This window comes from Rissa tridactyla, chromosome 9 (genome assembly GCF_028500815.1).
Source record: "Rissa tridactyla isolate bRisTri1 chromosome 9, bRisTri1.patW.cur.20221130, whole genome shotgun sequence".
Classification (NCBI taxonomy): Eukaryota; Metazoa; Chordata; class Aves; order Charadriiformes; family Laridae; genus Rissa; species Rissa tridactyla.
The window spans coordinates 38,071,165-38,085,177 of NC_071474.1; the positions used below are offsets into that span (position 1 = coordinate 38,071,165).

Here is a 14,013-nt window from a genome sequence, read left to right on the forward strand (position 1 = left end):
TTAGTCACACCAGGTTCACTGATACGGCATGGTGTATCAGCGAGGCACATGCAACAATTCAGTGCCATTAAACCCCTCGCAATACGGTATAGAGTCATTTGCGATATGGACCAGAATCCCGTATCATTGCTCATTCCAGGAAGTGCTTTATTTTATGATCAGTCCCAGTGTAGGAGAAAGGGATGAATGTCTTCTCTGAATGAGCAGAGACAATTGTCTCTGCTGCTTATGGAGTTTTGGTCTCAATCTGGATGGATGGGTGTACAGACGGTAAGTCATTATCATTACCTACTCACATGAATCATCTTAAGGGGAAGTATAAGGTACTTTGTTTCAAAGAAAAAATTCTTTCTTATTTCCCTGTATGAAAGGGTGAGATATTTCCATTTATCACTTATCAACACTGACAAGCTGTCATCTCAGGAAGAAAGGGTAACAGTCTGAAACTTCAGTAGGGGTAAATTAGCTTTAATATTTAGCAAAATGCAGCAGAAGTTACAGGAAGAGGTGATGGAACACTAGTCAAAGGGAAACTGTTTAGGGCTGGTGACTGATCTGCTATTTATGGTTTAGAGATGGTGCAATCAAACCTGTCATGGTGGCCAAGGCTACATAAAACAGCCAAAATTCCTTGGACTCCACATCATCCAGTGAGCCAAATTCACACTGACATACAGGGAGCGTGATGTTTTTAATCAGTAAGTGGATGTGAACCTTTCTTAAAATAGTTTATATCATTCAGGGGTGTGGAAGAACAAGTGAGTTATTCCTGCCTCCAATTTGGCTTTGAAAGCCAAACGTGACCCTAAGAGGTCTTATCAACTGTGGATGGAGCTAATGTATTTGTAGGGTAGTTGACATATAACTTGCAGCCAGAGGTGAGCTGCTGTGCCTGCTTTTGGCACTTGCTGGAAGCTGTCTGGCTACCTTAGCACAGCAGTGACTCTATGTCTCAGCAGAGCTTCATCCTGATGCGTATTGAGACATGAGCATTGGGCACTTGACACATTTTGACTTCAAATTTCTATCTTTGGTGGGAAAACTCAGCACTTTTCAAAATCTGGCTGCACCGAGGCAGGAAGACTCACCAGGACTCAGAATGCTTCTGGTAGCAGCGTGCGGAGGCAATCACAAATGGAGTGACTATTTATAACTGCCCAGATCTGTTCAGGTAAACTGTCTGCCACTGATCTGGTGTCTTAGAATCAGCTTTAGAAATACAGAGATGCACAGTTCTGAAGGCTGTAGGGAAGCAGACTCAGGTAATACCTGTTTTTCCCTTTTGCCTGCAGAACGACTACAGTGTGGCACTGAACCTTCTGCTGGCTCAGGGTATTTCAAGGATGTCTTGGAAAAAATATTCTTATCTGAGTTGTTGCTACAGATTGGAGAGGAAACATTGTTAAATCAAAGTTTTTTTTCCTGAAGCAAAGATTCAATATCATTGTCTGAATAGAGGGAAGAGAGTGTGATGGACAGGACAGGGCCTGGAAGGCAGTGCGGGATGACCTTGGGTCACACTTGTTGGAGGTGTACATAAATCTCACTTAGATCACTTTGAATAGCTAAAACAATGCAAGGCAATCAGTTGAAAGTCAAACTACTGCATTTTTTGCCAATCGTGAGTTTGGCTTTGTATATCTTATGAATTATGTTCTTTAAATAAATTCTCCTGAATAAAGGGAGTGTCCTGTAGCGGTGTTGGTTTTCTTCGTCAACATGAATACCTCATATCTCATTCAGAGGAGTTTTATGTTTTGCTTTTAATTAAGTTCAAATGGACAGTACAAATTCTTTAACTATTGTGAAGGCTGAATTTAATTAACTTCTCTTCAAAAGCGTGTAATGCTACATTAGTGAACGTGCAGTTAGGGCCTTTGTTAGGGAGTGACATAATGGCATAAAAAGAGCTCTGGCAATGTGTGACTGAACCATCTCTCTCACTCTTCAGAGTGATATAGGCTGATTATAACCTTCTATAGCTCTTTATAACCTTCTGATATAATCCTTCCAGTTTGGTAATTCAGAAAAAGGAGTAATTAAGCTAAGTGTATGAAGGCTGAGCTAGGATTTGTTTGTACCTAACTTGTTTATACCTAACATCTCACTCACTGAGATCAGTGAACACTCTGATCACACTCGCTCCAGTTCTATGCCTGCATTAATAGAATCGATTCCAAGAGGCTTGTTTTAGAGTTATTTAAGCCAGATCAAAAGCAGACCATATTCTTGTCTCTTATATCTACAAAAACATTATCAAATTTTTACTGTTGCAACTTGCTTTAACACACACAGCAGTCTAAAAATAGTTAAAAATCAACAAAATTAGAGACATAAGTGAGATAGGATCCCATGCAGTAACTTGTATTAGGGCTAAAAAAACAGGCCATGCAGAAGGTAACTTGTCTGAGTGCAAAGTTATGCCAGGAATCAGAACTGGTTTGAGGCTAAACTGTGCCAAGGTTCAGGCTGGTGCTGAAACCCAGCAGTACTGCGATGACCGACAACATTTTTTCCACTGCTTTAAACCGATCTGAGTTGACTTCTTACTGGCAAATTATCAACATTGCGTCACGTGCTTAAGTTCATAAATACACGTACCCCTGCAAGATTTATAATACGCATGCTGAGGACTCAGTCTCGTTCTGTTAGTCAGATTTGCAGCCCCAGCCTGACTTCAGAAATGTCCAATACATGCTTGTTTGCAAAATGGCTCATGCTCACTCTCATGGGAAGCGTGGGTGTTGTGGGGGAGTCAGACTGTAGGCACTTTGCTGTGGACAATCAGGCTGTCGCTGCAGCGATGCCAGGGAGACGTGATTTTGGCCAAAGTTTTGAGACCTAATTTGTTATACCATGCCTACTACTGAATATATTTTAGCCACCCTTTAGAGTTTGTCATTAAGTTTGGTTTTGGTTTTTTTCTTTTTTTTTTTTTCCTGAGGAGCTGTGGCTGTTTGTGTGAGTACAGAAACTCTGTGTGCAAGGAGCAGGATGCAAGTTCGGTCCCAGCAGAATTGCTGCTGTTGTGGAATATATGCATTCATTAGCTGGTATGTTTGCCCTTACCATTTTCAGCGCTCTTTCTATATCAATTCCTTGGCTCCATGGCACTGCAGGGTTAGCCAGGCAGTCTCCAGCACTACCTCTCCTGGAGACATCCACACGCTGTCTTCGGAGGTAACGGAAAGCCTCTGCTATGACTAGGACTGCATCGTGGGTCAGTGCAGACGTATACTAAAATTGATGCAAATAAAACATGGTGACAAATTGCAGTCTTAGAATTGCCCCAGGTTTATCAGGTCTAGTTCTTTGTTAAAATGCTCTTAGAAGAATAATGCTTGCAAGCCCTTTTACTTGCTCCGTCTTGCCGCAGGTGCTTTATGTTGTTTAACAATTCTATCTATTTCAATTAACAAATTAAAAATATTTTCATTTTGTATAGCATATAGCAGCAAAATAACAAAACCAGTTTATAGTTGCATAAGGTTTAAATTTAATTGGAAGCTTGCTCATCTAAGTGAGCTCACTATAAAAGTCTGCAATTCCATGCTGGCCCATACGGCTACCAATAGAAAAGAAGAGCTCATATTTGTTTTTTGCTTGGAGTGTTCTTTTTCTTTTTAACAAGATTGCCAAGACTGACAGTTTTGAATTAAAGTTAACATACATCATTTCTGTTTGGACCACAATCCTGATTAGGTAGCATCTGTGGCAAGGAACAGATCAGATTACTTTTCTTAGAAGACAGCTATACAAGCAAGTAATCACAAAATACACTTTAGGCATTACTTCCCCTTGGTAATTGCCCATCTGCCTTCTCTTACTCCACAGTAAATCTGAGGAGGGTGGCAAGCTTTGTGTAGCAGCAATTCTTCAACAACCCCCCCCCACTCCTTAATTACTCGTTCATGTTGCTGTCAACTTCATTCCTTACTTGTCACATGTATCTGGTGACACTCCCCAATGCTATAAATTTAGTATCACCTACAAAATGTCATGGAGGTCGTTTTTTCACTTTTTTTTTCCACATTCATGTGTTGGTCTGAAAGTTCTTCTGTTCTAGAGTGGCCCAGGCTTTGCACATGACATCACTGGCCTTCACCGGCATCACAGCACACCTATAACTTCAAGGTCCGTGTACCGGAGACCATTTCAACATGTACATACTGGGAGCAATTACATGTGCTCAGTGTGTATGACCAGATTTCAAACCCCTGGTAACAGACCCTTCAGATTTCCACAGTGTGTGTATGAGAATGAAGAGAAGAAAAAAAGACTGTAAGGGGTATCTGTGTACGGGTGCACCTGCCCTTCTTTTGGCTGTCTGTGGGATACTAGAGCTCCTGGCTCCCGATGAACCTTACGCTGGAGCTCACGCCAGAAGACATGCTGCCTGGGCGTGAATTAGAAAGGCGGAAATCCAAGTTTCAACTGCACATTCAGCTACCCTCTTTGTGGATAAGACTTACTAAATTCAGAAGTAGTTAATTCTATCTGGTAGGGCAGGATAGCACAATTGGTGGTCTGCATTTCTTAAAAATGTGTATTATCTTATTGCAAGCTCTTCAGTTTGATATAAAGCCTTAGGAAATCTGCACAGAATGAGGCGTGTCTGCATCTGCAGATCAAGAGAATCGTATCTGATAAAAAAAAAGAGTACAAAGGTAGGATTGTGAAGAAGGTTATACAGTAGCCATTCTTACTGAGTTTTAAATGACAGCCGTTTCTAACCTCTTACCGCGTGTGTGGGGGGTGGTTCCTGCTCTGACTGTATCTAGGTACAGGTGCTCTTTTGATCCTGTCTGCCTTTACCTCTTTCTGTGATGCTTTGCAATGATCACCTTCTCCTCTTTTAGTAAGTTAACAAAGGTGATATGTTACTTTCCACAAAACAATATAGAATCAGATAGTAATTTTAAGGTATTTGTTCTTGTATTAAAAAAATCTTGTAATAGCTGTCCAATCTAGCACCACGTAAAACTTACATGCTGATAATTTTTTCAGCAGACTGCGTCAATTGTCAGTAACCTTAATGTAGTCCCTTCCAAGTCATGCCAAGAGAGCTATCTAATTTTCTACTTTATTTGAATTCTACTTATAAATGCATGAGCATGCAAAGAGAAAAAAGAGAGAGAGAAGGAAAAGGCTGATAAAATACAGAATAAATTAAACATCAGGGCTTTAATCTCTAGGCAATTTTATTTCCTAATCAAAAATATTGTACATCAATTTTAAAGTATGCTTTTTGTCTGATTGACAAATACTGTGCACGTTTCTATAATGAGCGGTACATTTGTGGAAAGGTAATATAATCTTTGTGTTTGTACCATATACTTAAGATTATTTTTTAAGGATGGAGAATAATTTTTCCCTCAAGGTAAATTGCTTTCAAGTAGAATAAAATCTTCCCAGGTTAACTTTATATATTTCAGAGCTTTTAAGATTAGTTTGATACTTATCTTCACTTCTGCATCACTGCTAGGAAGCTTTAGAAAGCAGGTCTAAGTCCTAATCAACAGGGAACAATGCACTAATCCGAGTTTTGTGGGCCTCTGTTCGCCTCTCTTTGCTTCCTCTGAAATCCCAGCAAGGCTGTGGGATGGCATGGGATTAAGATAACTTTCCTTACCCAAAGAAATCACATGATCCCAGGGATGGAAGAGTATGTCTCCAAATGGCACTAGCTTTCTGGCAGTGGAACCGCATAACCGGTTGCTATTCTGTCCGTAGTCCTACACAGTGCCACCGCCTGCCCCCGTGTCGCCCCGTACACTGTCTTAGACTAGATTTTTCCTTCCTAGCTAGTATTCTATGCTTCCCTGAATTTTGTCTTACTAATATCAAGACATTACATATGACTTTGATCACTGGACAGAGTATCCTTGACAGACTCCTCGACTGGACAGTGAATAGCATCCCCCTCTACTATAGAGATGCTGAGGCAGAAAAAAAACAAGAGGGAGATACTAACAGGTCATGAGTCTCCTAGTAGCAGCAGCCTTTAGTTAACCCAATCTGTGACAGTTTTGGAGAACCTGGGACTTTCATTCAAAAAAATTTGGAAGAATTTATTGGTCGCAGATGTAATATCCAAAGAGTTTAAGTAAAGTACAGTGGTGCAAAATACAGGGTTAGATTACAAGGGCAACTGTCAGCAGTGACTAGGAGGTGGCAGTGGCTCCTCAGTGAATGTACAGCAGCTTTATTTTGCACATGAAATTCTCTATTAGCAATAAAATGGACCAGTAACCCACGGTTTGCATCTAAAACCTAACCTAACTATCCCCCACCCCCACCCCAAGACTAACTCAAGAAGTTCAAGTTAAAAGCTTTTACATCCACTGCACAATGACGGGATTTGCAAGACCAAGCCTTTGCCTCTGAGGAACTCCCACCACGGTGGGCACTTGTGTCCAGCTAGCAGCCTCTGCCTCCTTCTCTCTTCTGGAAGGGCAGTGAATGTGGCAAGATATTCTAATCAGGAATCTGTATCGTACATATGCACACATCTGAGGTCAAAAAAACCCAAGTACTTGTTAAAAGCAACTCATATAGTCTCCATCACTGTCAGGGTAAAATAAATACCTTCAATGGGGAGTTTTTGGCTTCAGGGAATTCCCTTTCATCGAGTCTCACCCAGCGTTGTAGAAACTGTTGAACCATTGGGTTTTCATTATTAACAATCTGGAATCCAGTAACATTGGCACCTCCATGCATTACTCTCTCCAGAACAATGTCTGTGAAACCCTGGGAGGACACACATGGAAAACGAGAATGATTGCCATCCAAAGTCCTTTTTCTTTGGCTCAGTTTTACCTGCTGCAAGCATAGCACAGAAGGAGCGGATTGATTTCCCTCTTGTTAGCTGAAAATATTCTACCAAGGAGACGATTACTATCACAACTGGGATTGCGATAGCAGCATAGTATAGAATTTAAAGTGTCTTCTTGTTCAGACCTTGGTGATGGAAAACTGCCCTGCTGTGTTGTGGCAATGTGGTATGTAATATTCACTGGTCAGAAAGAAAATAGTGGGGAAATGTGAAGTACTATTTCCTCTTTTCTCCTCATCATGGCGAAAACTGGTCAAAGAGTTCAATCCCTTTGGTACAGCAAAGTGCACACCTCTTGCTAGGCAGTTCTCTGTCACAGCATTACTCGAAAACATAACGGTACGATTCTCTCCCACTCTGTTGTTATTTATACTTGAGGCAGTAAATTGATGTCTTTTTGATTAGTATGACTTGATTGCAGTCATGTTTATCTGAATGTCAATGGTTACACATGCTAAAAGGCAACCCAGAATAAGAACCCCTGTATTTCTATGCACACGCTAATCAGTGAGATCATGACTGGTTCTTATAATGCAAAATGACACATTTGAAAGTCATACAGTACTTATACCAAGTAAGGATATTTTAAAATTTGTCTTTTCTGTTTTAATCACACCAACGCATGGATACAGAGAATCTCCTACTAAGTGGGATGCTAACTTGAAAATGTGAGTTTTGGAAAAACATTTTTCCACTGATAGTAGAGACACAGAACCTAAAAATTAGTCTTGCTGCAGGATCAATTACAATATAACACTTTTTCTAAGGAACTTTAGCAGATGGTATTTCAAAGGCATCATAAACATCCCTGAAAGTCAATTCTAGAATCTATAGGAAGCTCTGATATAGACAAAAATGTACCATCTTGTCGTGGTGGGTCAACACGTACGCAGGCACCACCCTACCTTCTGAAATACAAAAGAACAGCTAAACAGCCTGGCTGGTTTACTTGATGGAATTGTTCTAATTTGCAGGTTTTTACCACTTATTTTACACAGAAATATGCTAAAATTATTTTTCTTGGAGTGCTTAAATTTCAAATATGTTACACAGAAGATTATGGTTATCAAGTGTCTTATTTATAAGGATACAAATTAGTGGAAAACCTATAATTAAATTAGTATTTTAAAATTAGTAGAGGATAGGAGATTCCTAGACAAAAGAAAGACCATAATTGAGTACAAATGACTGTAACATACCAGTTCTAGTATTTACTAAAGTAATTTCTCAAAATCCAAGAACTCATCCATGTATTTCCTCTTTTTCTGATTAAAGTTGCCACAAACTGATCAGAATACATTACCTTCTAAACCTTAGCTAATACTTGTAATGAAGAAAAGTTCTTACCAGGTTAGCTAACATGTAGTGATAGCCTCTAGAATGTTTGCCGAGGATTACAACCTGCATGAGGAAAAGAATTACATATTATTCAGTTGTAAAAGGATGACTCTTAACTAGTGGAAAACAGCAGAGAATGAACACTTTGGTATGCCCAACCTGTGGGCAGCATGAGTATTACAGACCTGGGGCTTTACAGACACAGTGCAGTCATTTGCGTTTTTAAAACACACAGGCAGAGTACGAAGAAGAGTAACTCACAAGGCTGGGAAGACTCCGCTTGTGGAGATGACCTTACCTGGCAAACCCCACCCTTGTGATCAGCGTCTCCCCTGCTGACCAGGTTAATTTTAGTTATCAGTTCAAGTATTTCTGCTCTGAAATGAGGTAAAACTATATCTACCCACTTAGTAAACTCCTGCTTGCTTTGTTCCTTGTTTGTGGACTGTATGAGAGGCAGGTTCATTCAACAGTACCAGCACAGCCAGGCTTGGCAGGCTCCAGGTCATACTGGGGGTTTCCTGCCATAAGAACCCTGGCCAAGCCTTGTCATACACGAAGGCTTGAAGTTCAATTCCTAAAATGATAAGCAGTGACCTTCATTGCCCTTTGACAGCTTTCAAAAGGCCTGAAAACTTTTCGTTTCCAGTGCATCTAAAAGGACACATCTGACCTTACACGTTTCATCAAAATTTATACTAAATGTGATGTTGCACATTCCACTAAACCAACATCTCCTGCCCTCTCTGACCCGACTTGGGCATCTCTCTGTACAAATGGAGTCATTAAATGGAAGCGCTAAGAGACAAAAAAGCAGCAGGATGAACCGAGCAACTGGATTCTGCAAGGGTGACAGAGAAGAGTGGAGGCAGCACCGTCTGACAAGCCTGAATTCTGCCATCCTCTGGGCTCATCCCCACTCCAGTAATACTGTGCTTTTGCAGAAAGGACGAAAAACCAGTTTCCATATGTACGCAGCTGTCTGCCGGCTCACCAGCAATACCTCTTGTGCAAGATTATGCCACTGCACTTAGCACTGTTCCCTTGCCTTCAGAGTATAATCTCAGTAACACCCATCCAGTCCCACAGCCATCAGGTGGAACGGTGTCCATCAGTAAGAATTTAATTAATAATTGTGGTGAGTACATGTGTGTCAGGACAGAATCAAACTTACCCAGACGTGCTGGGTGAAACTAATAAAAGCTAAAAATAGCAAACATAACGCTGGCGATACGCCACAGGTGTATCACTGACTATACCCTATAGGCAGCTCAAGTGAACAGATGATGCTTTTTGATGGAGAATCATCTGAAAATCTATACTTACTATACTAACGTTCTTCTCCATGGTCACAGCTAAGCGCTCCATATGCCATACTCTAAAAGACATCTTTTCAACATGACCACTTACGTACATCTTTGCTAAAAACAGATGACATTTGAGTCATTGACTTTAGATATACTGCTGAGCCTGTTAAAGTTCTTGATTAAATTATTAAGTTCCCAATTGCCTCTTTGGGTTGTCTTGTCCTTAATACATGCCATTTCTTTTAAATTCACGTTTAATTCTGTAGGAATTTGCATACTTCCAGCAGTCTGAAAATAAATTGCTGTTCAGGTCCTCTTGAGAACTGTATGTACACTCTGTTGGTAGAAAGCATCTGCTTTCCTACACTCACATTTGTTTTCTACGGAAATGTGCAGGCTTCCTTCAGATCATCTGGTGTGCATGCTATTTGCATACTGAATTCTCTGTATGTTTTAATTTCACCTTAAAGGCAGCGATTTACTTTTGAAAGGTTAGAGACAAAGCACTTATTTAACAACAACAATACCCTTTGTCCTTGTAACCTTAACAACAAATAAGAAAGCTTTTTCATTTCTGTCCAGAAATGTGTTTATTTAAGAGAAAAATACCATGACAGACGAAGTCAGAGGCTTTAAGAAAAACATGCATGGAGCTGCTACAGGCATCAGGAGCAATACTGCAAATAGGAAATGTAGGACTCATTAGCATAGATCAGACTCAACCTCTCATCTCATCTGTTGTCATGTCTCCAACATGACCAGAAAGAATTCGGTTTAGTCCCTTAGAGAGGTCCAACGTACTACAGTCAAGCTTTAATTCATAAAGCGTCTTTCAGAAGTGACCTGCCAGTATTTCTACTCACTATCAACCACATTAGTTCACAACTATTTAACTGGATCTTAACGATGTTTTTAAAATTCACAACACATGCTGTCCTAAATCTTAACAAGCACAACTCTCCTCCTCCCTCACTTTCCACCCTCTACTGACTGTCCAGCACCTTGAATGGAGCTGCTGGATTAGCGAGCCCAGCAGCAACAATCACAGACATCAGTGGTACTCCCAGGGGAACGAAGGGATGGATAAAGCTTTTTTATGAAGAAGGAAAACAGGAGTATAACAAATAAATCTCATCAACTGCTTATATATTGTGAAGCTTATATAGAAAGTGGGATATTGAATAGTGGTGGTGAATAGAAAGCCAGGATTACAGGACAAGGATTTCACAGAGCTACATGTCTTTGGTAAGTTTCACTTCTGAGACTTAATATTGCTTTCACCTTGACTGAAAGAAAAGCTTATAAGATTTTATACTGAACAAAGGAGGAGGGAAAAAAATGGCTGGAAACTATCATGAATAATTCAGACTTCTGATCCCATATAATTCTTGCCTTGTAGATAAAAGATCATAATGTCAGGTTTGATATAGAATCAAATAAAGTTTGTATTTTTAATTAACTCTTCGGATATTTCCAATTAATTAAGAGAAAATCTAGAGAGAACATAATTAAAATGTATCTGATTTTAAAATAAAAGTCAAATCTGCGGGCGAGCATCAGGTTTACTGGAAGTACAGACTTATATGCTGGATTTGAGAAATTAAGTCAGCATTGCCAATTTTAGTTTTTCATTTGCCTGGGGAAGTTATTTTTTGAATAAAGATAAAGACAACTTGGTTTCCACTGCATCAGTCATCATGATAATAAATAGGCAACTATAATTTTTTGCCTTAGCTTTTACATTTTTCTTACGGTTTTGGAAGATAGCATTATAGAGATTTAACTGGCTAATACTAAACTGGTATGGAGCATCGTGATATTTATAAAGCAATAATGATGATTCTCTCATGACGCAGTTCAAAGGCTACACAACACCTAAGAGGACGAACAGTGATGAGGAAGCAAAATGACTTTAATACTAACCTCACAATTACTCCATCAGCTTCTGACTTATTGCCCACTCAAATTACAACCACAGCCAGTACCTACTCTAGAACATGGACCTGGGTTTTTGGCCATCAAAATTAAATATTGGCGTTAAGCATGGAGGGAATGTTATGAGGAGGCTGGTGAACTCTTAGATGAAAGCCAAAACGGCAGGGAAGCTGTTTTAAAGAGTAAGGATGGAGACAGATCCAGTAGTTTCGCTGGAATATTTCTCCACTTCAGCAGCCTGTTAAAGTACTGCAGCACAACCACCTGGTGTATCAAACACTCCTCCTAATTTGGTATGACCTGCCAACTTGCTGAGAGTGCACTCCATCCCATAACCATCAGATCATTAATAGAGAGGTTAAACAGTAACCGCCCCAGTACCCTTAGGGTACTCCACATAGTAACTAGCCTCCAGCTGGCCTTTGTGTTGCTGATCACAACCCTCTATGCCCAGCAGTTTGGTCACTTTTAAATCCACCCCATTGCCTCTGTAGGCTTTGATTTTAAAGACTCATTGAAAAATACAAGCTAAGAGTATATGCTTCCACCTCTGCCTAGAGAAGAAGCTATAACAATTTTGGCAGCAGTGAAAAGAAAACTACCATGTCCAACTAATACCTGTTTGGAGCTCATCTTCCCTTCATTTGAATCCATTGCCATCTGGTCAGTTTAGTCTGTTTAATCAAAGTTATTTATCATCCTTTATTTACAAATGAAAAAAGAAAGAAAAAAATCAGATCACAAAAGTACAGACTACCTCATCTACAGCTCAAAACCCTGCTATTTTATGAGTCCATTAGTTCTTTCCATAACATAAAATACTGATGCTGACAGGCAGTATTGCCACAAAGAAGGTCTAAAGATTTTTACTGTGCTTTTCATACCTGACAAATGGCAGAAATATGCCACTTAAATGGAATGACAGGCAGAGATCTCACCTGCTGTAATGTGTCTTTCCATTTTGGCCATGTCTGGGAACAATGAGACAGCTCAACTCTAGAACTCTCTTTCCTAGGTTTTAAAAAGACAGCAGGAAAAATGAGATTTCCTATAAGCTCAGAGTAAAAAAGGATTTTGTTCTTTGCTGAGGTTTTTCATGCATTAATTTGGGTTCCACTTCTGCAAAAAGTCCACATTTAACTTCAACCATTTCTACCAATTTTTAAGTATATGTGTAAGTTTCTGAGGACAGGAGAGCTCAGATACCTCCAGTTGAGCAGTAATGTGCCTTCATACCTTGCCATAGAAATACAGTTATGACACCTTTGCCTTCAAAGCAGTGTGCAAATGCCAGAAGTGACGGCATGATCCTTTTCAGCAGCAAACAAGCAAAAGAGATAAATGGACTCAGGTCTAAAACCATTTCAACAGCATTGTCAGGATCAGCTATCAGTGTTGACTGCACTTTGTGGGAACAGCACGGATAACAAGCCCTTGCTACCTCAAGCATGGCAACAACTGTCTGGCAAGCTTAAATTGTTGTGGAGCACACTGTCTTCTCTAATGGGTATCAGGTCAGGTGTCTTCCAGTTTCTATCCCTATTGACAGTATTTCTATTCTGAGGATGGAGTTACTTAAAGGTTATCTCAGATCGGGGTAGCTCCTACCTGATACTGGATTGCATGACTGTAAAGTAGTGCCCTGTGATGCAGCACCCTACTGAACCAGTGGCACCGCCTAATTTGGTCTTCAGGGTGCACTTAAGAAAGGGGAGGAAGAGAGCATCAGGGTGACAGTCCAATTAGTTCAATAAAAGCTGAAGTGAGGCCCAAAAAGTTCTTGTCAGTATGTTAGTATGTCAGCAAGGACGTTTAGCTTATCTTAAGTGGCATCTGCAATGTAATGCATCTCAGCTCTGTTTCTACCGCTCAAGAAAATGAGAAACTAAAGCAGCCCTTCACCTGGAAGAGAGTCCTCTCCCTGGCCTCCATCTCCTCCTGTAGACCCTTGCTGCAGTGGGGGAGCTGCCCATGGGGCTTGTGGCCACAGCACTTCAGTTGTCTGGGGTCAGTGCACTGCTAACAGCAATGCCGTTACCTTCTACAGCGTTACCATGTGGGCAAAGGCACAATAGCGTCTGACAGCCACACATAATCATTCCTCACTATGTTTACTCTGTACAGGTCACCCCCTGTCATGTAAATTTTCCAGATAAGAGTAGGATAAATAGGAGGAGAACAGAAAATAAAAGCTCTCCTGAAATGTGAACAGGATTTTCCTCATCTAAGCAGATGCCATAGTAAAAATGAGATCCCTTGTAACCTCAGTAGATCCATTTTACTGTAAGATTGCCATGCCCACTCCCCTGTTTTCCAATACACACATGCTCCAGCAGAGAGAGCGAGTTCCCTTTGAGGATTATAAACACTAGATAAGGCTAGATCTTCCCTGAGTAAATTTGAAAAAAATAGCTTTTTTGGTGTCATGATTTTGTCTCTTTCTATCACACCAACACCACCAGCACCAACATATGAGGTTCCAAAGGAACTGCAATCCTGCAGTGGCAAAAGGTATGTCACAGCTAGTGGTGGTCTGTCACACCCAAACAAGTGATACTTGTCCTGCCTTTAATTCCATGGAAATAAAGCCATTTCCGT

At 40.4% G+C, this 14,013-nt stretch overlaps 1 protein-coding gene across 4 annotated transcripts in view; it reads right to left on the minus strand.

The window, feature by feature from the left end:
• Window positions 1–14,013, minus strand: part of GRIA3 (glutamate ionotropic receptor AMPA type subunit 3) — a 153,594-nt gene that overhangs the window by 56,778 nt on the left and 82,803 nt on the right. For all 4 annotated transcript variants that reach the window (XM_054214870.1, XM_054214869.1, XM_054214872.1 and 1 more), the window contains exons 5-7: window positions 8,183–8,236; window positions 6,589–6,750; window positions 3,070–3,237 (exon numbers count right to left, since the gene is read on the minus strand). In XM_054214870.1, the coding sequence (XP_054070845.1) occupies window positions 3,070–3,237; window positions 6,589–6,750; window positions 8,183–8,236 (384 nt within the window). The remainder of the gene's footprint in view (window positions 1–3,069; window positions 3,238–6,588; window positions 6,751–8,182; window positions 8,237–14,013) is intronic.